At 41.4% G+C, this 22191-nt stretch overlaps 1 protein-coding gene across 1 annotated transcript in view; it reads right to left on the bottom strand.

The window, feature by feature from the left end:
- The window catches only part of agbl4 (AGBL carboxypeptidase 4), an 862393-nt gene that overhangs the window by 834262 nt on the left and 5940 nt on the right, over positions 1 to 22191 (bottom strand). The window contains exon 2 of the mRNA XM_043699224.1: positions 1750 to 1872. Coding sequence (XP_043555159.1) covers positions 1750 to 1872 — 123 coding nt within the window. The remainder of the gene's footprint in view (positions 1 to 1749; positions 1873 to 22191) is intronic.

Raw genomic sequence — 22191 nt, 5'->3', positions numbered from 1 at the left:
CTTTCCATCTACTCTATTTTACATCAACAACAAATTTCATCCTCCCATATACCCTCGGGCTGCAACTTAAAATCGGATGACCTTAATCCTGAACAATAAAATGTTTTGTAGCAAGTACTTAGAATTTACATTTTGGAAATAAGAGTATGCAGTTTTATTTATAACAAGCCAACCAAAACATCTTATTTATAAATTCCAAATTTTAAAATATACATATAACCATTGGTAATTTGCTATCTGTTTAAAGAAGAAAACCCTTAAAAGATTCAACACAATTAGAAAATGGTCATTGACATGGACCATTTAACAATGAAAATAAGAATGAGCCTCCAAATATTAAACAGTAGCCTACAAAAATCAAAAAGTAGACTTTGATGAAAGCACAGCGAATGCTCAGAAAAAAAATCTGCCCTCTGCTATACATATAGGTAATGCCTGCTGCAAGCTGTGTCCCTTTGCTGCTGTCCCACCCCTACTATTCAACTACCGGACTCTCAACAGTGGGCTACTGCTAGTCCTCTAGTCCTCTCTCTGATGACCAATTGCAGTCTTTTTTCAAAAAAAAAAGAGACTGCTACTGCTGCTGTTCATCTTGCACCTCAGCCAAGGTTGAATCTAAGGCAGATCATTTGTCAGACATCCTAATAAGATTCAGAAAACCTTCAAAATATAGATCGCAAGCTCTAAGCCAAAAGTACTATGAACAAACCTTTTTAGTCAATTCGATAAGAAAGCCACTGTGAATACTGAGCATTTTGCACTGCAAATACAACAGTATTTCCATTTCTAAACTGCCTTCTCAATTACTGTTGCATTTTTGCTTGGCTTCCAGGAAGCCCAGAAAATCAATGGACACAACAACATCACTTCACAACTATGCTGAAATCTCTCTTCAATTCATTAAATACTATAGACTAATAAGGAATCCTCAGTCCATGCACAAAATAGGCTAAACATATTGTCGTAAGTTTGCAAAAATAAAGACTCAGGATTGAGTTTTAAAAACAGTCATTTAGAATTTACCAAGCTACTAAACATAAAGTACCTTCTTTTGCCAGTACAACCCATCTTTTAGGTCACTTGCCTGATGAGTCATATGAAGTCAATTGAGAAGAACTGGCTGACAAGTCTATTGCTGCTTTCTTTTCCATTAGTGAACTAGTCAAACATTATAAAATTAAGACCAGATTGGCTGAGGTTTCACTTTATTGACCTTGGCACGGTAGGATAAATCAATTCTACTGTTTGTTAAAAGCAACAGCACTTTAGAGACGTCAAGTTCAAACAAATCCTAAACTGATATTCAATACTATACACTGAGAAAAGAATGCAATACAATGTGTAATAAAAATGTACACAGACTTTTGTCAATAACTTCCACAACTTGATTCTTCCACGACAGAAACCTTCAAACATATTCAACAATCTGGATACCTGAAGATAGCCTTTAAATGCAATGCTGAGGAGTCATATGAGCTTCACACAAGTTACTACCAAAACAAGATTTTCTTGTGAACTTTAACATTAGAACTAGCTTCAGACTTTCTTTAAAACAAGATATTTTTAAAATCATGCTTTGACTTAAATCAATATGTTTTTCAATTAGTCTAACATGAGACTTAGTTAATTTTCCACACTATCACAAAAACCTATTAAACACAACTGTCTGACCCAAAAACTGATTATAAAAGTGATACAAACTATTTTTTTGATTTGAATAAAAATTATTTGCCAGAATTTTGGACTTACCACTTTCAAAGCAGGCATCAAATATTAAATGTCCCTTCTTAGGATGTCCAGTGTAACCAGTGGGAATAACGAGAAACTTACTGACATTCCCAACTACCGTATCTTCACCTCCATTTTCACTACCTGTAGAGGGCAAATCAATTCAGTTAAAATTCAAAACATGGTTTCTGTAATTCTTTTCTGATGCTGAAAAAAAAGTTATGTTGTTAAAGCTTCTCAGCTTCCACTCAGGACAGATGCAAGAATACAAAATTTCAAAAGGTAGGAGGGTGCTTACTGGTTGGTAAATGGATTCTGATTGGCAAGAGCATTGAAGAATGCACCAGAGAACAGTTGGTGGCAAGCTTTTGTTTAAGTTCAAACTAAGAAAGTCAACTCTTAGTGGTCAAAATATTGGCAGGGGAACATATTTGGAGAATAGCTGTTTCACCAAGTCTTTGTGCTATTGAATCAGGTGGAAAAAATGGATATGCTCTTTCCATTGCAAGGGACAGGATCCTGCAAATGAAGAGATGGTGAACTTTCTAAGGAAGTGGTGAATGCGGGCAGAGTTATAACATTTAAAAGACACTCAGATAAGAACATGACTCGGAAAGCTTTGGAGGCATATGGGCCAAGAACAGGCAGGTAGGACTATTTAGTTTGGTATTAAGTTCAGCATGGACAGGTTGGACTTAAGGGTCTGTTTTCATGCTGTATGACTATGTGCTTTCTGACACACATAAATGAGCCCATCTGATTATATTAAATTGGTTTCTAATGCAATGCTTAGCACAATTGGGATGTTTAGCAAGTAATGTCCAATCACAGCTAATGCTGAATACTATATTATGATCTTTGCAAGCAATTTTACATAATTCCTGAATCTGGAAATTTCTGTCTTTGGAATGCAATATTGTCAACCTAATTCAATTTAAGAAGGGAAAGGAGGGTGAAAACGGGTAATCGTACAACCATTAGTTCAACACTAATTGTGCAAAACCTTTGAGAATCTTTCAAAGACAGAATTCTGGATTCTTATAGTGGAGGCCAGAAACAGAAATTAGGAGAGTTAATGGGTCTTGAAGTCGCTCCCAGGGAAATAGAAATGGGTCTTCAGTTCCATAGGGGCCACTTTTTTTTTTAAAACTTTTTTTTACCCAAAGGAGTCTCAGCAGTAGTGCTTATATTTTCCCTAAAATCACCCAAGGCTGTGTGTGTATGTGTGTAAAAAGGCACCATTGTGAAGAAAGTTTATTCTGTATCTTCCACCACTAGGAAAACACCTATGTGACTAATGAAACATTAGGGGCCACTCATTACTGCTGTAGAAATGGGTTTGGCAGCCAATTAGTGGTTAAAGAAGCAAGACTGTGGTCGCCTAAACAAAGTGGATATTGAAGACTCAGCAAACTCTAAGCTGCATTTTCCATTTCCATGATGCGTCAACACAGCTGAAGAACTGAAAACTAGGTCTTGGTAGTCAGTTTTTTTTTGGATATTGAACTGGGAGTAGTAAAGAAATGGAATCAAAGCAGGCTTTATTTCTGGAGTATGTGCGGAGTACCACGATAGATATGGATAGAAATCACTGTCATTGTGAATGGAAGAGAAAGCGTGGGAAGACCCTGAATCTATGGAAGAGATCAATGACCTCAAACATTAACAAATCGTGTGTTACTCCCAAACATCAGGATAGTCATTGGAGTATTTACCCTCCAAAAAACACATTTTGCTCATGAACGTGGGAGGGGTGTGCACCATGCTGCTCACTGACATATCAGAATAACTAAAGTGCTGCTATGGACCTATCATTACTGAAACACGTATGTTTTATGAATATTGAACAGTACAGGCCCTTCGGCCCTCAATGTAGTGGCGACCTTTTGTCCTACTGTAAGACCAAATTAACCTACATGCCCTTCAATTTACTATCTTCCAAGTGCCTGTCCAAGAGTCACTTAAATATCCCTAAAGTATCGACTCTACCATCACCGCTGGCAGTGCATTTCACACCTCCAGTGTGAAAATAACCAACCACTGACATCTCCCCTAAACCTTCCACCAATCACCTTAAAATTATACCCCCTTGTGATAGCCATTTCTGCCCAGTGGAAAACATCTCTGACTATTCACTCTATCTATGCCCCTCATCATCTGGGACACTTGTATCAAGTCCCCTCTCACCCTTCTTCACTCCAATTCGAAAAGCCCAAGCTACCTCAACCTTTCTCCATAAGACATGCCCTCCAGTCCAGGCAGAATCCTGGTAAATCTCCTCTGCACCCTCTCTAAAGCTTCCAAATCCTTCCCATTAAGAGGCAACCTGAACTGAACACAAAATTCCAAGTGTGATCTAACCAGGGATCTATGGAGCTGCAGCATAATCTTAAACAGCTCTTAAATTCAATCCCCCTGCTAATGAAAGCCAATACACCATACACTTTCTTAAAAACTCTGTCAACTTGGATGGCAACTTTGAGGAATTTATGGACATGGTCCGCAAGATGCCTCTGTTCCTCCACACTGCCAAGAATCCTGCCTTTAACCCTGTATTCTGCATTCAAGTAGGGCTTCGTTCCTGAAGAAGTGCTTATGCCCGAAACGTCGATTCTCCTGTTCCCAGGATGCTGCCTGATCTGCTGCGCTTTTCCAGCAACATTTTTTCAGCTCTGATCTCCAGCATCTGCAGACCTCACTTTCTCCCCATACTGACTGTGTAGACATAACCTTCCTCGACGACCTCCCTTTCTGTAGCTATGATACTATGATTAGCAATGCCATTCCCCCATCTCTTTTACCTGCCCACCTATTCCTTTTGAACCATCTAAACCTGGAACATCCTACAACCATTCCTGCCCCTATGATATCCAAGTTTCCGTAATGGCCACACATCATAGTTCCAATTACTGATCCATTCCCTAAGTTCATTGCCCTTATTCCTGAAGAAGGGCCTGTGCCCGAAACGTCGAATCTCCTGTTCCCTGGATGCTGCCTGACCTGCTGTGCTGTTCCAGCAATAAAGTTTCAACTTATTCCTGACACTTCTTGCGTTAAAATAGACACACTTCAAACCATGACACTGACTACAAATTTGCCCTATCAACTGTCTATCCCTCTTCACAGACTCTCTGCATGGTGTATCTGGCTGTACGCTAGCTACTCCATCCTCTGATCCGTAGCTCCATGTCCCCCCATCTGCCAAACTAGTTTAAATCCTCCTGAAGAGCACTAGCAAACCTCCCACCCAAGATATTGGAACCTCCAATTCAGGTGCAACCTGTCCTTCTTGTATAGGTCCCATTTTCCCCAGAAGGTATCCCAATGATCCGCATACCCGAAGCCCTCCCTCCTATACCAGCCCAGCAGCCACGTGTTCATCTGCACTCACTCTGTTTCTAGCCTCACTAGCCCGTGGCACCGGTAGCAATCCTGAGATTACTACTCTGCTTATCCTGCCTATTAGCTTCCAACCAAAACTCCCTATATTCTCTTTTCAGGTCCTCATCCCTTTTCCTAGCTATATCATTGGCACCAATGTGTACCACAACTTCTGGCTGCTCACCCTCCCCTTTAAGAATCTTGTAGAGTCGATTCCTGACCCTTTAATGAATTGGAGCTGCTACCAATGGCCGTAGAAGACCAAAGCCCCCTACCATGTTTTCTTTGAGCTTTGCAAGAGAAATGGACACAGAATGTCCATCAGAGGGTCCAAATCAAAGTTTCCTTAATGCTCCTTATCTGGAACAGTAGAGGAACAAATTGATGCTAATATAAATAATCACTTAATAAGTATAAACTAATCCTCATGTTGAAAAAGTAGTTGAATGACTGATGAATATTGATCATTATCTATGATGGCTGGAATTTAATTAGGAAACAGTTGAATCTTAATTGTATAGAGTCTAGGTCAGCTTTTTCAGAAGTATTCAGTGTTACACACAGTCGCTCAGGAAAGCTAAAATAGCCTCAGAAAAAGGTTCAGTGCTGATTCATCATGATGTTAAACCATTGATGTTGTTCCAGAAACGGAGCTTGCCTTCTCTTGAGTTTAGAAGGTTGAGAGATCCTTTCTTGATTAATGGTTTAAAACAATTTTGAAAATGGTAACTACAGAAAAACTATTTCCTCTGGTGCCCTATGAATCTATAACAGAGGACACAATCTTAAAAAAACTTAGGAGCAAAATCAAGAAGCACTTTCCACATAGGTAGAGGATATCTGAAATATCTCCACCAAAACGTTATGGAGGATGGATCAAAGTAAATTAGCAGAAATTTGTTCAAATCAAGACAGCGATATCAGGATCAAAAACAGGTAAATGAAAATTAGACTAATAATGATTTAACAGAACGGTGAAACAGACATTAGGAACACAATGGTATAATTTCATTCGCATTATCCATAACTAGATTATTTTTCAAAACATTGCGCACTAAATATACTGTAAGTTTTCATATTTCAAATTTACAGGTGAAATTTATTGCTTCCCTCTATTGATGCAAGGGATGGAACAATAAAAGTTTTTCACTTCTTTGTTTACACCAGGTTACTACCTGCTATTTCCTACAGTTGCAAATAAAATAAGATGTTTCACATCATACACTTTCTTGTCACCATGGAGATTAAGCCTCAGATTAAGATTGTTTCAGTAAAAGTCTTCTTTTCTTCTTAGTCAAAGTATCACATAAATCAAGCTCAATCTTTGTGAATGCCATCCCATAATTTTGAAACATATTGGCAAGTAGGCTCAGATACACCACAAAAAAAACAGAAGAAAATAAATGGCATGGAAGCACAAAGGATGTACCCTCAAGTTTAGAGTGAGATGTGTTGAAATTTTCCATTGTTGATTCTGTTTTACAATATTTTTTCCATGAGAAATCCATTGGAAGTTTGTTGTTAGATTGTTGGTATTAATATTGTAATTCCAACGAATCCTAATTTAAATATGATTATCCCAGTTCAAAATTTGAGTAACTAACCACCACTTACATTGGATATCAGTTATTGGAAAGATGTGCAGTTCCAGGGCTATTCATGTGACTTATAAATCTCAGCCTGTAAATGAAGGTGAAACTTCAGCATTTGGGAACAGGAGTAGGCTATTTCGCCCTTTGAGCCTCAAAAGGAGGTAACATCATCGCATGCTAACAGGCACTTGAATTCCAAACATGGTCAATGATCTCCATTCAAAAGATTTGAACTAAGCTCTACTCTCCACCAAAAATATTCATACATATACATAAATAGTATGTACTTCAAGATTACATCAAATGATTGCTATCACAGCATTCATAAAAAGAGAATATCAAAATCTTGTCATATTACACAGCAATATCAGCAAGTTCTCTCCATTGATATTTCTACTCTCCATAGAATGAAGATCTGGATGATCAATGATCAAAATCTTATATGAACAGAAAAAATAACAAACTGAACAGAGTCCAAGATCGATACATTTCAGCAATGTTCACTCTATATTGGGGAGACAAGACACCAACTCGCAGAACATTTCAGGGAAGATCTCTAGGACATACGCACCAAACAATTTCACCATCCTGTGACTGACCAGTTCAACTAACCCTCCACTTCATTAAGGGCATGCAAGTCCTGGGCCTCCTCCACCGCCAAATCCAAGCCACCTGACGACTGGAGAAAGAACGCCTCAACTTCTGCTTTGGGACTCTCCAACCACACAGCATCAACAACAACTTCACCAGTTTCCTCATCTCCCCTACCCCCACCTCATTCCAGGTCCAACCCTCCCATTTGGCACTGCCCTCTTAAACTGTTCTACCTGTTCATCTTCCTTCCCACCTATCTACTCCACCCTCCCCTCCAACCTATCATCATCACTCTGCATCTGCATCTAACTATCATCTTCCTGGCTACCTCACTCCCATCCCTCCCTATTTATCTCTCAGCCGCCTTTCCCCCACCCCCATTCCACCCACATTCTTGATGAAGGGCTTATGCCCAAAATGTCGATTCTCCTGTTCCTCAGATGCTGCTTGACCTGCTGTGTTTTTCCAACGCCACACTTTTTGAATCTGATCTCCAGCATCTGCAGTCCTCACTTTCTCTGGAAAAATAGATACACCAGGTTTAGTTTAATGATATTAACAATATCATTTTTGCAGGGTGACACCAGGAATATCCTGTAAAGACCACATTATTTTAGTTTTCTTTATTTTGAATTGTGGACATAAATGCGAAAAGGACTGTTTTAAAGCAAGGAATATGGAAGAACGCATTGAACTTTTAAATCCAATTTAGTTACTGAAACTTATTGAAAGTTGTATTTGTGCCATGCTTTGTTCGAGCAGAGGGAAAAGATGTTTGAGACTTAACAACATCATGGGTGTGTGTTCAGGGGCTAGATGTTATCAGCAATGACAACCCTGATCGGCTCCTGGGCAGGTGGACAGCTTATGTGTGACCAATATAGGGGTAAAAGGCATAGAGACCACACACAAACAGCATCTCTTCTTCCTTTTCGATAAGTAAAAGAACTGAACGTTGCTAGCTATTCTCTCCCATCATTCGCTATGAATGGTTACCTCTAACTGAGAGACTAAACAATTAGAGTACCAATGGCCCTGCATCCTCAGTAAATATCTGGAAGGACTTGGAAATACGAAGACTGAAGTTCAAAAAGATGTGGAAGGAAAGAAAGGACGATAGTAATGAATCCTGTGGATTGTTGCTATTCAATGTGCTTCACTATTTTTTTTTCTCCACTCATAATTTATATATATGTTTGTCTGTGACTGCCTGCATGTGTGTATTGGTTTGTGTTTACATTAGTAGAGTTAAGTTAATCAATATTTAGTTTGCCTGTGGTTAGAACCAATTTATAATAAATAATCTTTACATAAACTGGCCAGTGTATTCTGTTAACTTGAGTTTATCAGTTAGTTAAATTGTGAACTTTCAATAATTTAAATTGTATCTTTAACTTCTGTGACAATCCAGGGGAGAGGCAGAGCTGAAGTATCAGTGTACTTTCCTAGTGGATTGTGGCCAGTGTTGCCACTTAGTATTATTTTTCTTCTGCACAGACCTCAGAAATTCATGTGGGGAGGCAATGGCTTCTGGAGCTGCAAGACAATGCTGCAAATGGTATCAGTATACTGATTACCATGCACAGACTCTCAGAGCAAAAATATTGGCCATGACAGAAACCCAAGCATTCTAAATTTCTGTTAAAAAGTCTAAAAACTTATAATGTAGAGGTGCTGGTGTTGGACTGGGGTGGAAAAGGTCAGAAGTCCCATGACACCAGGTTATAGTCCAACAAGTTTATTTGAAATCACAAGCTCTTGGAGCACTGCCCCTTCATCAGGTAAAGTGAAGAGAAGCATTCAGGCACAGAATTTGTAATCAGAGAGGTCAAAATATCCGACAAATGGTGTAAGTGGAGTGTCAACAGGCTGAAAAGTAGATCTCTGCAGGTGATCAAGAGTGTCAGACATTGTGAGTAAACTGTCAACAGCTGAAGGGATGACTTGTAATCCAATTAGTTAAGGCAGAGTGATAACTACAAAACATTAAAAATAAGGTGGTGCTGGAGACAAACCAAATGACTGGAATAATATGATAGGTACAAAAGTCGCATGCTGAAGGTCTAACCAAAGTAACAAGTAATCCAAAACTGTGCAAACTAATTAAGGCAGAGGGATCATTACAAGTTATCAAGGTGATGGTGTCAAAACAGGACAGTGAGGAAGACTTTACAGATACAGAACAGCATGGTGGGATCACATGGAGCGCAACATGAACCTAAGATCATGGTTGAGGCCATCTTCATGGGTACGGAACTTAGCTGTAAGTTTATGTTTGGCGATTCTGCATTGTTGTGTATCTTGAAGTCGATCTTGGAGGACACTTACCTGAAGATTGGAGGCTGAATATCCTTGACCACAGAAGTGGTGCACGATAGATATGATGCATGGTGTCTATTCATCCGTTGCCGTAGTGTCTGCCTGGTCTTATATACTATGCGGTAAAAACAATAACTGCAGATGCTGGAAACCAGATTCTGGATCAGTGGTGCTGGAAGAGCACAGCAATTCAGGCAGCATCCAAATCGACGTTTCGGGCAAAAGCCCTTCATCAGGATATGCCTCAGGATATGAGGTAGACAACATCGGCCGAATCAAATGAGTATCTGCCATGTACATGGTGTTTGGTGTTGTCAAAGTGTGATGATAGCATCCATGTTGACTATCTGGCAGGTCTTGCAGAGGTTGCTGTGGCAGGGATGCGTGGTGTTGTGGTCGCTGTTGTCCTAAAGGCTGGGTAGTTTGCTGCGAGAAATAGACTGTTTAAGGTTCAGCGGTTGTTTAAAAGTGAGAACTGTAGGTGTTGAGATATCCCTGGCAAGATGTTCGCCGTCATCGATGACATGTTGAAGGCTGCGAAGAACATAGCATTGTTTCTCTGCTCCAGGGACACTTATACCTATCATATAATTCCAGTCATTTGTTTTGTCTCCAGCACCACCTTATTTTTAATGTTTTGTTATTATCTCTCTGCCTTATTAATTGGATTATAGGTCATTCCTTCACCTGCTATTCAGTTGTGGATACTTTACTCATTGTCTGACACTCTTGATCGCCTGCAGAGACCTATTATTTGGCCTGTCAACACTCCACTTATACCATTTGTATGATGTTTTGATCTCTCTAATTATAAATTCTGTGCCTGACTGCTTCCCTCCACTTCACATAACAAACGGGCAGCACTCTGAAAGCTTGTGATTTAAAATAAATATATTGGACTATAACCCGGTGTCCTGAGACTTCTGACCTTGAAAAAAAAGACATTACAGCAAGTCCTTTAAACAGAAATCGTGTGCATTGTGCATCTATGTTAATTGACTTCATAGAACGCTAATGAATGAGGCATAAAAAGTTTATCATCATCATATAAAATAAAATATGCACTATAGTTTTGAATCACACCTTGGGTTGAGCTACTGCAAAAACAGGTGGCTGAACTGTGAAGTCAACATTTAATTTTCATTCCTAGTTTTTTTGCAAGTTATGTGGAAATAAATAGTGATAAATGAAAATATTTGAAAGAATAATCACACAAGAATTATAGGTCAAATCTACTGCAAATTACCGGCTAAGTCCAAGTTGTGTCAAACACTTTGGACGGGCTTGACACCAATAGGTCGAGTGACACATTTCAACTTTTCTTACCAAATTCTCCTAATTAACTGCCTACTGTACCTGTGGTTTCTGTCAAGCCATATGTCCACTTCATCCTGCCACATACCATTTCCGGATCAACTCACCACTCAAGAGATATCCCGAATTGACCAGCTTCTTTGTGAACGTGAAAGCCCATTGCGCATCAGTACAAGCATTGTGGGCCTGAAGCTACCCTGCACAGTTGTTAAAATTTTACCCAGGCACAGCAGATGAAGGAGTCAGCACCCCTCTTTCCTATAGATTCCTGGAAGCCCTGCTGAACTTGGTAGTACAAAGGCAACGGTCAAAAGTGAGTGAACACTAAGACATAAAGAAAAAGAGCGCAGAGATGCAGCCTGGTACAGCCCACAAGCTGGGAGTCCTTGCAACAGCATTACACAGCTGGTGCAGATCAAAGTGAGCACTCAAATGCAGAAGAATTCTAATAGTGGACTGGAGATGTATCATAACGGTTCTTAGAGGCTGGCACACATCAGATGCCACTATCTGTGAACATGGGGTGTGTGGGACTGGTACAGTGGAGCATTCCGTGAGATGCTCCCGAATTCCAACATTGAGGTTGTTCAGAGCAAGCAGTGAGCTGAATCAAATAGGTGTTCATTCTGGTTTTCTTGTCAAGGATTCCCGACATCTAATTTATTCGCTGAGTTTGGTAGGATGGTAGGATGATTATCAATGAGGCAAGCTGTACCATTAACAAGATGTTTAATGAGCATTAATCCCTGTCAAACTAACACCTCACCACTGCCTAGCATGAATCTCACCATGCCATTTATGGAAAGCATAAATCATAGTGCGAGTTGCACCCGACATCAAGTTGGGCCTTGTCCCACTTGGAGCCCAATTCTGCCAGACATAGCCATGGCCCATTTCACTCTGATCCCTATAAGATTCTACCCATAATTCTTGGCTTTTGATTTCCTGGAAAAATATCTACCAGTATGTTATGTGAATGCATGCCATAGTAATGAACAATGAATAACAGGATTGGCAACATCATATCACGATGTTAATTACTAATCAACAAGAAGTTTTCCAAAAACAATTTTTTTGCCATATTTTTGTACTTGCTGTTTTTGTTAAGATTTTTCAGATGCATTTAGAGATGTTAAACAACCATGATTTTGAGATGCCGGTGTTGAACTGGGGTGTACAAAGTTAAAAATCACACCGCACCAGGTTATAGTCCAACAGGTTTAATTGGAAGCACACTAGCTTTCAGAGCGTCGCTCCTTCATCAGGTGGTAGTGGAGGGCTCAATCCTAACACACAGAATTTATAGCAAAAATTTACAGTGTGATGTAACTGAAATTATACATTGAAAAATTGATTGTATGTTAAGCCTTTCATCGGTTAGAATACCATGACAGTTTCACTTCTTTCATGTGTAAATCACAAAACCTTTTTTTTAAAAGGTTGCATTTTCAGGTTAGCTGTTAACAATGGTAATAGCTAGACAATATGTTGAAGGTGTTAGGCCCCTGTGTTCTCTGTCTATGCCACGATATTTAGATTGAGCCCTCCACTACCACCTGATGAAGGAGCGAAGCTCCGAAAGCTAGTGTGCTTCCAATTAAACCTGTTGGACTATAACCTGGTGTTGTATGATTTTTAACTTTAAACAACTATGACATCATAACATACACATAACATTATGACACTCAAGGTCATGTGTACTCAGCAGTGTACTGTTTAAAGTCTTGTTATTGGTTCTCCATTCCAACTTCTTCAGTCCTGAAATCTATTGCTCAGAAACACCAATTGGTCAGAAATGTGTTGAGTAGACCCAAGCAAATAAGTCTTGCTATCTCCCAATTCAGATCAGATCTACTCTCTCCATCCTGTTGCAGCTACAATAAGTTCATACTTTCGGCACTCAGACTCAGATGGTTGCCACATTGCCTATCAATTTAAGGGGTGACATGATTTCAATCATTCTCATAAACAGCAAGGTGATCAGCAGCAGAGAAGGATCCATTCAATTTTCCTGCATACATATAGTTGAGTGTCAAATAGGAGTCAAGTCACTTGGCTAACTATATGCAGCATCTCTTTGAACAAGGCACCCCAATTTCCATGTTCTCCTTTGCTAATGTTTTCACATCTAGTTGCAATACCATCACCTTCTCAGCAGACTTCTCCAGCATACCCCTGGTTAATTCTTCAGATTTTGCTCAGTCTGTCTTCACCAAAATATCCAGCACAGAAAACATTAAGTAGGAGTCCACCTATGTTGTGCTTGTCTCTAAAACAGGAAATACAAATACACTCAGAACAATGGCTTGCAAAACTCTCAAGAGAAGGCTCTCAAGAGGAGGACAACAGCTGTCATTTCCAATTAATCAGTTAATCATTCAGACAATTCCACATCTAATCAAACTGCACAAACTGTTTCACAATACGCCTTGCGGAATGTTCAATTATCAACAATGCAAAAGCCAACTAAGGTGATCATGAGGGTACCAAGCTCAGTACCATCTGGGCAGATAGACTGGCAAATACCACAGGCACAGGACATCCAGATTCTTTCAAATGTATAACTCCAGAAAGCCCAGTAACTGATTGTGACTCCACTACCTCGAAGTAACTTTGGTGAAACTGCTATCATCCAAATTACCAATTACTCTTACTAGCATTGCCAGTAATTTAAGCCTTAGCCAACTTGCATGGCCTGATTCTCTGTTGGCATCAGCATCATTTTATTACAATATTTTAGGAGTAGAAACACAGAAGACACAATTGGAGAAGCAAAACAATTAGAGCCGTACAGCACGGAACAGACTCTTTGGTCCAACTCATTCGCGCCAAGCGATATCCCAATCTGATCTAGTCACATCTGCCATCGTTTGGCCCATATCCTTGTCAACCCTTCCTATTCATATACCCATCTAAATGCCTTTTAAATGTTATAATTGTATCTTCCTCCACTACCTTCTCTGGTAGTTTGTTCTATACATGCACCATCCTCTGCATGGAAATTTTACCACTCAGGTCCTTTTTAAAATCTTTCTCCTCTCACCTTAAAACCTATGTCCTCTAGTTTTAGACACCCTCACCTTCAAAAAAGACCTTGGCTATTCACTCTATCCATGGCGTTCATGATTTTATAAGCCTCTAGAAGGTGACCCCTCAGTCTCCAATACTCCAGGGAAAAAAGCTCCAGTTTATTCAGCCTTTGCCTATAACTCAATATCTCCAGACCGGACAATACGCTTGTAAATGTTTTCTGCACCCTCTCCTTCCGATAGAAGGGCCATCAGAAGTGTATACAGTACTCCATAAGTGGCCTCACCAATGTCCTGTAGATCCAGAACAGGACATCCCAATTCCTGTACTCAACGCAAGCCTGCCAAATGCCTTCTTCACCATCCTATCTACCTGCAACTCCACTTTCAAAAAACTGTGCACGTGTACCCCTAGGTCTCAACAAACCTCCCAAGGACGCTAACATTAACAGTATAGGTCATGCCCTGCTTGCCTTGTCAAAACACAGCACTTCACATTTATCTAAATTAAATTCCATCTGTCTTTTCTTGGTCTACTGGCCCATCTGATCAAAGTTCCATTGTATTCTAAGATAATCTTCTTCACTGTCCACTACAGTACCTATTTTGGAGTCATCTGCAAACTTAATAACCATATATCCTTTATTCACATTCAAATCATTTATATAAACAGACAAACGCAGTGGACCAGCTCTGATCCTTCTGGCACATCACTGGTCACAGGCCTCCAGTCCAAAAAACAACCTCCACTACCACCCTCTGTTTCCTACCTTCAAGTCCATTTGGTATCCAATTGCCTAGCTCCCCCGGATCCACAGGATCGAAACTTACTAATCAGTCTACTATGCAGAACCTTTTTTTTTTAGATTATTTACAGTGTGGAAACAGGCCCTTCGGCCCAACAAGTCCACACCGACCCTCCGAAGAGTAACCCACCCAGACCCATTCCCCTACATTTACCCCTTACCTAACACTACGGGCAATTTAGCATGGCTAATTCACCTAACCTGCACATTTTTGGACTGTGGGAGGAAACCGGAGCACCCGGAGGAAACCCACGCAGACACGGGGAGAATGTGCAAACTCCACACAGACAGTTACCTGAGGCGGGAATTACCAGGTCTCTAGTGCTGTGAGGCAAACCTTGATGAATGCTTTGTTGAAGTCCAAACATACAGCTTTGCCTACAATAATCTCCTTTGTCACTTCTTCGAAAAACTCAAATCAAGTTTGTGAGACATGATTTCCCACACACCAAGCCATGCTGGCTATTCCTAATCTGTGGAGAAAGTGAGGACTGCAGATACTGGAGATCAGAGTCAAGAGTGTCGTGCTGGAAAAGCACAGCAGGTCAGGCAGCATCCGAGGAACAGGAGAATTGATGTTTCAGGCATAAGCCCTTCATCAGGAATGATGCTTATGGACTGGAGGTCTGAGAGATAAATGGGAGGGGGGGGGGGGTGAGGTTGGGGGTAAGGTAGCTGAGAATGCAATAGGTGGACGAGTTGAGGGAGGAGGTGATAGGCCAGGGAGGAAGGTGGAGCGGATAGATAGGAAAGGTGATGGACAGGTCAGAAGGGCAGTGGCGGGTGAGGCTTGGGACTGGGATAATGTGGGGGGAGCAGAAATGAGGAGACTGTTGAAATCCACATTGATCTCTGTGGTTGCAGTATCCCAAGGCGGAATATGAGGCATTCTTCCTCCAGGCATCGGGTGGTAAAGTTTTGGCGATGGAGGAGTCCCATGACTTGCATGTCCCTGACGGAGTAGGAGAGGAGTTGAAGTGTTCAACCATGGGGCAGTGGGGTTGGTTGGTGCGGGTGCCTAGAGATGTTCTCTGAAATGATCCGCAAGTAGGCGTCCTGTCTCCCCGGCGTAGAGGAGACCACATTGGGTGCAATGGATACAGTAGATGACATTGGTGGAGCTCCAAGTAAATTTCTGACAGATGTGGAAGGATCCTTTAGAGCCTTGGACGGAGGTGAAGGGAGTGGTGCGCGTGCAGGTTTTGCACTTCCTGCAGTGGCAGGCAAGGGTGCTGGGAGTGAGATGTGGGCAGGTGGGGGGGGGCATGGACCTGACGAGGGAGTCGCGGAGGGAATGGTCTCTCCTGAATGCTGATAGGGGTGGGGAGGGAAATATGTCTCTGATGGTGGGGTCCGTTTGCAGGTGACATAAGTAATGGAGGATTATGTGATGTATGATGGCAGAAGTGGTAGAGGATGATCTGATGTATGTGTGGCGGAAGATGATGGTGGCGGAAGTGCGGAGGATGATGCTGGAGGAAGTTTCAAATGCATGTAAATCTGTCCTTCAGAATCCCTTCCAACAACTTAGCCACCACTGATGCACAGCTAAGTCGTCTATAGCTCCCTGGCTTTTCCTCAGTCTTTCTTAAATAATGGCATTAAACAACCTGCTGGCACATCAACTGTGACAATCAATGATACAAATATCTCAGCAAGGGGTCCAGAAATCTCCTCCCTCGCATCCCACAAAGTTCTGGGAAATACTTAGCAGGTCCCAGGCATTTGTAGACCTTAATGCATTTAAAGACCTTCTGCACCTCCTCTTCTGTAATACGAACTCTTTTCAAGACATCTCACTATTCTTGGTGCATTTCATTGCTTTGTGTTTCAGGTATATACTTACGTCTACCGTGTTTTCTGGTTTACACACTTCTGGTTTAACATTCCAAAATCCAGAAAAGACCTGGTCCCAAGCATTCTAGACTATAGAAGCTAGAATTACTTTTAATCTGCTAAAACAGTTAAGAAAGGATTATGAAATGACAATATCACTTACCTGGTTAATTTTTCTCAACTGCTGGTGGCCCATCAACTGCTTGCGGCCCATCAACTGCTTGCAAGCCAATGCCATGTCTATCTGCCCTATCATCATACAAGCAGCTTCCAGCAAAACTATAAACGGGAGATTTTCTCTTTGAGTTCATGTACTCTAAATGCCATGCAAACAACACGCATCATAATCAACAAATAAAGGTTTAATATACCTTGAACGTTTGGAGGAACCAAAATCATAACAGAAAATACTAATAACACATATGAAGCAGAACACGGTTATTCTGGAAGTTTTAAACTAATTTAGCCTGGGGATAGGAACCTAATTTGTAGTTCCAGTGTCCAGGAGGTTGAGAGTAGTGAGGGAAGAAATATGGTTTCAAGGTCGCAAGAGTTCACCGGCAAGCATGAAGGTATTTTGAAGTGCGTCTACTTCAACACCAGAAGCATCCGGAATAAGGTGGGTGAACTTGCAGCTTGGGTTGGTACCTGGGACTTCGATGTCGTGGCCATTTAGGGGACATGGATAAAGCAGGGACAGGAATGGTTCTTGCAGGTTCCGGGATTTAGATGTTTCAGTAAGAACAGAGAAGGTGGTAAAAGAGGGAGAGGTGTGGCATTGTTAGTTAAGGACAATGTTACAGTCGCAGAAAGGACATTTGAGGACTCATCTACTGAGGTAGTAGAGGCTGAGGTTAGAAACAGGAAAGGAGAGGGCACCCTGTTGGGAGTTTTCTAAAAGCCTCCAAATAGTTCAAGAGATGTAGAGGAAGGGATAGCAAAGATAATTCTGAATAGAAGTGAAAGTAACAGGGTAGTTGTTATGGGGGACTTTAACTTTCCAAATATTGGCTGGATATACTATAGTTCAAGTACTTTAGATAGGTTAGTTTTTGTCAAATGTGTGCAGGATGGTTTCCTGACACAGTATGTACACAAGCCAACAAGGAACGTGGCCACATTGTATTTGGTACTGGGTAATGAACCTGACCAGGTGTTAGATTTGGAGGTAGGTGAGCATTTTGGAGGTAGTGACCATAATTTAGTTATGTTTATTTTAGCGATGGAAAGTGATAGGTATATAACACAGGGCAAGAGTTATTGCTGGGGGAAAGGCAATTATGATGCGATTAGACAAGATTTAGGGTGCAGAGGATGGGGAAGAAAACTGCAGGGATGGGCAAAATTGAGATGTGGAGCTTATTCATGAAACATCTACTGCATATCCTTGATAGGTATGTACCTGTCAGACAGGGAGGAAGGGGTTGAGAATGGGAGCCGTGGTTTACTAAACAAGTTGGATCTCTTGTCAAGAGGAAGAAGGCTTATGTTAGGATGATATGTTAGGTGAAGGCTCAGTTAGGGCACTTGAGAATTACAAGTTAGCCAGGAAAGTCCTAAAAAGAGAGAGCTAAGAAGAGCCAGGAGGTGACATTGGAAGTCGTTGGCAGGTAGGATCAAGGAAAACTGCAAAGTTTTTTTTAAGTATATCAAGAATAAAAGAATGACGAGAGAAAAGTTAGGGCCAATCAAGGATAGTAGTGGGAAGTTGTGCATGGAGTCTGAGGAGTTACGGACATGAATATTTTCCGGCAGTATTCAAACTGGAAAAAGACAATGTTGTCGGAGAGAATACTGAGATACAGGCTACTAAACTATGCAGGATTGGGTTCACAAGTAGGAGGTGTGAGCAATTCAGGAAAGTGTGAAAACAGATAAGACCCCTGGGCTGGTTGGGAGTTATCCTAGGATTCTCTGGGAAGCCAGGGAAGAGATTGCAGAGCCTTTGGCTTTGATCTTTCTGTCATCATTGTCTACAGAAATAATGTCTCAAGACTGTAGGACAGCAAATGTGTCCCCTTATTCAAGAACGGGAGTAGAGACAACCCTGATAATTATAGACCAGTGAACCTTACTTAGGTTGTGGGTAAAGTGTTAAAAAAGGTTATAAGAGATAGGTTTTATAATTATCCAGAGAGAATAGGTTGATTAGGGATAGTCAACATAGTTTTGTGAAGGGTAGGTCGTACTTCACAAACCTTATTGAGTTCTTTGAGATAGTGACCAAACGGGTGGATGAGGGTAAAGCTGTTGATGAGGTGTATATGGATTTCAGTAAGGCGTTTTGATAAGGTTCTCCATGGTCGATTATTACGCAAAATACAAAGGCATGGAATTGAGGATGATTTAACAGTTTGGATCAGAAATTAGCTAACTGAAAGAAGACAGAGGGTTGTGGTTGATGGGAAATGTTCATCCTGGAGATCAGTTATTCGTGGAGTACCGCAAGGATCTGTTTTGGGGCCACTGCTGTTTGTCATTTTTATAAATGAACTAGAGGAGGGCACAGATGGATGGGTTAGTACATTTGCAGATGACACTAAGGTCAGTGAAGTTGTGGACTGTGCTGAAGGATGTTGCAGGTTTCAGATGGACATCAATAAGATGCAGAGCTGGGCAAATGAAGTTTAATGTAGAAAAGTGTGAGGTGATTCACTTTGGAATAAACAACAGGAATAAAGAGTACTGGGCTGATCGTAAGATTCTTGGTAGTGCAGATGAGCAGAGAGAGCTCGGTGTCCATGAAAGTAGATCCCTGAAAGTTGCCACCCAGGTTGATAGTGTTGTTAAGAAGGCATACGGTGTGTTTGCTTTTATTGGTAGAGGGACTGAGTTTCGGAGTCATGAGGTCACGTTGCAGCTGTACAAAACTCTGGCGCGGTCGCACTTGGGATTACATACAGTTTTGGTCACCACATTATGAGAAGGATGTAAAGGCTTTGGAAAGGCGATGTACTGGGATGCTGCCTGATAGAGAGAGAAGGTCTTATGAGGAAAGGTTGAGGGACCTGAGGCTGTTTTCATTAGAGAGAAGGTGGTTGAGAGGTGACTTAATTGAGACATATAAGATAATCAGAAATTTAGATAGGGTGGACAGTGAGAGCCTTTTTCCTCAGATGGTAATGGCTAGCACAAGAGGATATAGCTTTAATTTGAGGGGTGATAGATATAGGACAGATGTCAGAGGTAGTTTCCATACTGAGAGAGAGTAGTAGGGGCATGGAACGCACTGCTTGCAACAGTAGTAGACCTGCCAACTTTAAGGGCATTCAGATGTTCATTGGATAAACATATGGATGAAAATGGAATAGTGCAGGATAGATGGGCTTCAGATTGCACCGACCTGTGGAACCAACATCAAGGGTCAAAGGGCCTGCAGTGTTCTATGTTCTAATTGGTGTCATGCAAAATAAAAATCGCAAGAACTGCGGACGCTGTAAATCAGAAACAAAAACAGAAGTTGCTGGAAAAGCTCAGCAGGTCTGGCAGGATCTGTAAAGAGAAATCAAAGTTCTGAAGAAGGATCGATTATTTGTGATTTCTCTTCACAGATGCTGCCAGACCTGCTGAGCTTTTCCAGCAACTTCTGTTTTTGTTGGTGTCATTCAATCTGGATTTATACCCGGAGCAGAAATAAATGAGGCAATATTTAACACAAGAATAGCCTTTGGTTAATAAAAGAGGTGCAAGTGTGGGCGGCACGGTGGCACAGTGGTTAGCACTGCTGCCTCAAAGTGCCAGAGACCTGGGTTCAATTCCCGCCTCAGGCGACTGACTGTGTGGAGTTTGCACATTCTCCCCGTGTCTGCGTGGGTTTCCTCCGGGTGCTCCAGTTTCCTCCCACAATCCAAAGATTGGGTGAATTGGCTATGCTAAATTGCCTGTAGTGTTAGGTAAGGGGTAAATGTAGAGGTATGGGTGGGTTGCGCTTCGGCGGGGCGGTGTGGACTTGTTGGGCCGAAGGGCCTGTTTCCACACTGTAAGTAATCTAATCTAATCTAATCCAAGTAATATAATCTAATCTAATCTAAAAAAAAACTTACATATCTGCTTCACAAACTTTACAAAGTTTTCTATCATGTTTATCACCAGAAATTAATAAACGTGTTACTGGAACCTATATTGGGACCAATTAGTGAGCATCAGACAAGATGATAAGTTTCAAGCGGAAAGAGGATTAGGATAAGGTAATACATGGTGAATGTAGGACCTTGGCAAACACTGAGAATTAGAGGGACCATGGTGTACATGTGCACCAGTCCTTTATAGGTATCAGGACAGGGAGGTAAAGTGGTTAAGATGACAGATGGAAAGTTGCCTTTATTTGTTGAAGCATAGAGGAAGGAGATGATTTTGAAATTGCATAAAATAAGATATTGGTTCAGCCACAGCTGGAGTATTATTTGGATTCCAGAACTGCACAAATAGAAGCAGATATAATGCATGGAGAGTGTGCACAGGATATATACCGAAATGTTGCCTGAGCTGAACAAGTTCATTTAAGAAGAGAGATCAGATACTCTGATTGCTTTCCTTAGAGCACAGGAGACTGAAAGGAAACATGATTCAGATGAATAAAATGAGAGACATTGACAGGGTACACAGGAATACATTTTTTCCCTTTATGAAGGGCACAGGTTTAAAGTTAAGGGCAAGTAGTTTACAGGGGCTGTGAGGAAATTGTTTTTCACCCAGAGAATGGTAGGAATCCAGAATTCACTGCCGACAAGGATGGCTGAGTCAGAAACCCTCATAATATTGAAGAAGTATTCAGGTGTGTGCTTGCGATGTCAAAACATGCTGGAAAATGAGATTAGAATAGTTAAAGGTTATTGTTGACGACAGAAGACTCAATTAGCCAAAGGGCCTTTTTTTCCCATAGTGTAGGCCTCTATGATTCTAAGACATAGCTGTATATTGTTGGCAGAAGTATTTAATCAGTACACAACAAATATTCAGAAAACTGAATAGGGACAAAAATTGGAGGCAAGATGCAATTTCCAAAATGCTGAGGATACAGTTCCACTTGCAGGATCAGGTGTGGCCCTTTGTCCTTTAAGGTAAAAACAATGACTGCAGACGCTCGAAACGAGATTCTAGATTAGTGGTGCTGGAAAAGCACAGCAGTTCAGGCAGCATCCGAAGAGCAGGAAAATCGACGTTTCGGGCAAAAGCCCTTCATCAGAAATTCAGGCAGAGTGCCTGAAGGGTGGAGAGATAAATGAGAAGAGGGTGGGGGTGGGGAGAATGTAGCATAGAATGCTGAGCTGGAAGTTTGGAACTGGGGTGAGGTGGAGGAAGGGGAAATGAGGAAACTGTTGAAGTCCACACTGATGCCCTGGAGTTGAAGTGTTCCGAGGCGGAAGATGAGGCGTTCTTCCTCCGCGGCGGGTGGTGAGGGAGCGGCGGTGAAGGAGGCCCAGGACCTCCATGTCCTCAGCAGAGTGGGAGGGGGAGTTGAAATGTTGGGCCACAGGGCAGTGTGGTTGATTAGTGTAGGTGTCCCAGAGGAGGACATGGAGGTCCTGGGCCTCCTTCACCGCCACTCCCTCACCACCCGACGCCTGGAGGAAGAACGCCTCATCTTCCTCC

This window comes from Chiloscyllium plagiosum, chromosome 11 (assembly GCF_004010195.1).
Source record: "Chiloscyllium plagiosum isolate BGI_BamShark_2017 chromosome 11, ASM401019v2, whole genome shotgun sequence".
Classification (NCBI taxonomy): Eukaryota; Metazoa; Chordata; class Chondrichthyes; order Orectolobiformes; family Hemiscylliidae; genus Chiloscyllium; species Chiloscyllium plagiosum.
This window is presented reverse-complemented; position numbering and strand designations above follow the sequence as displayed.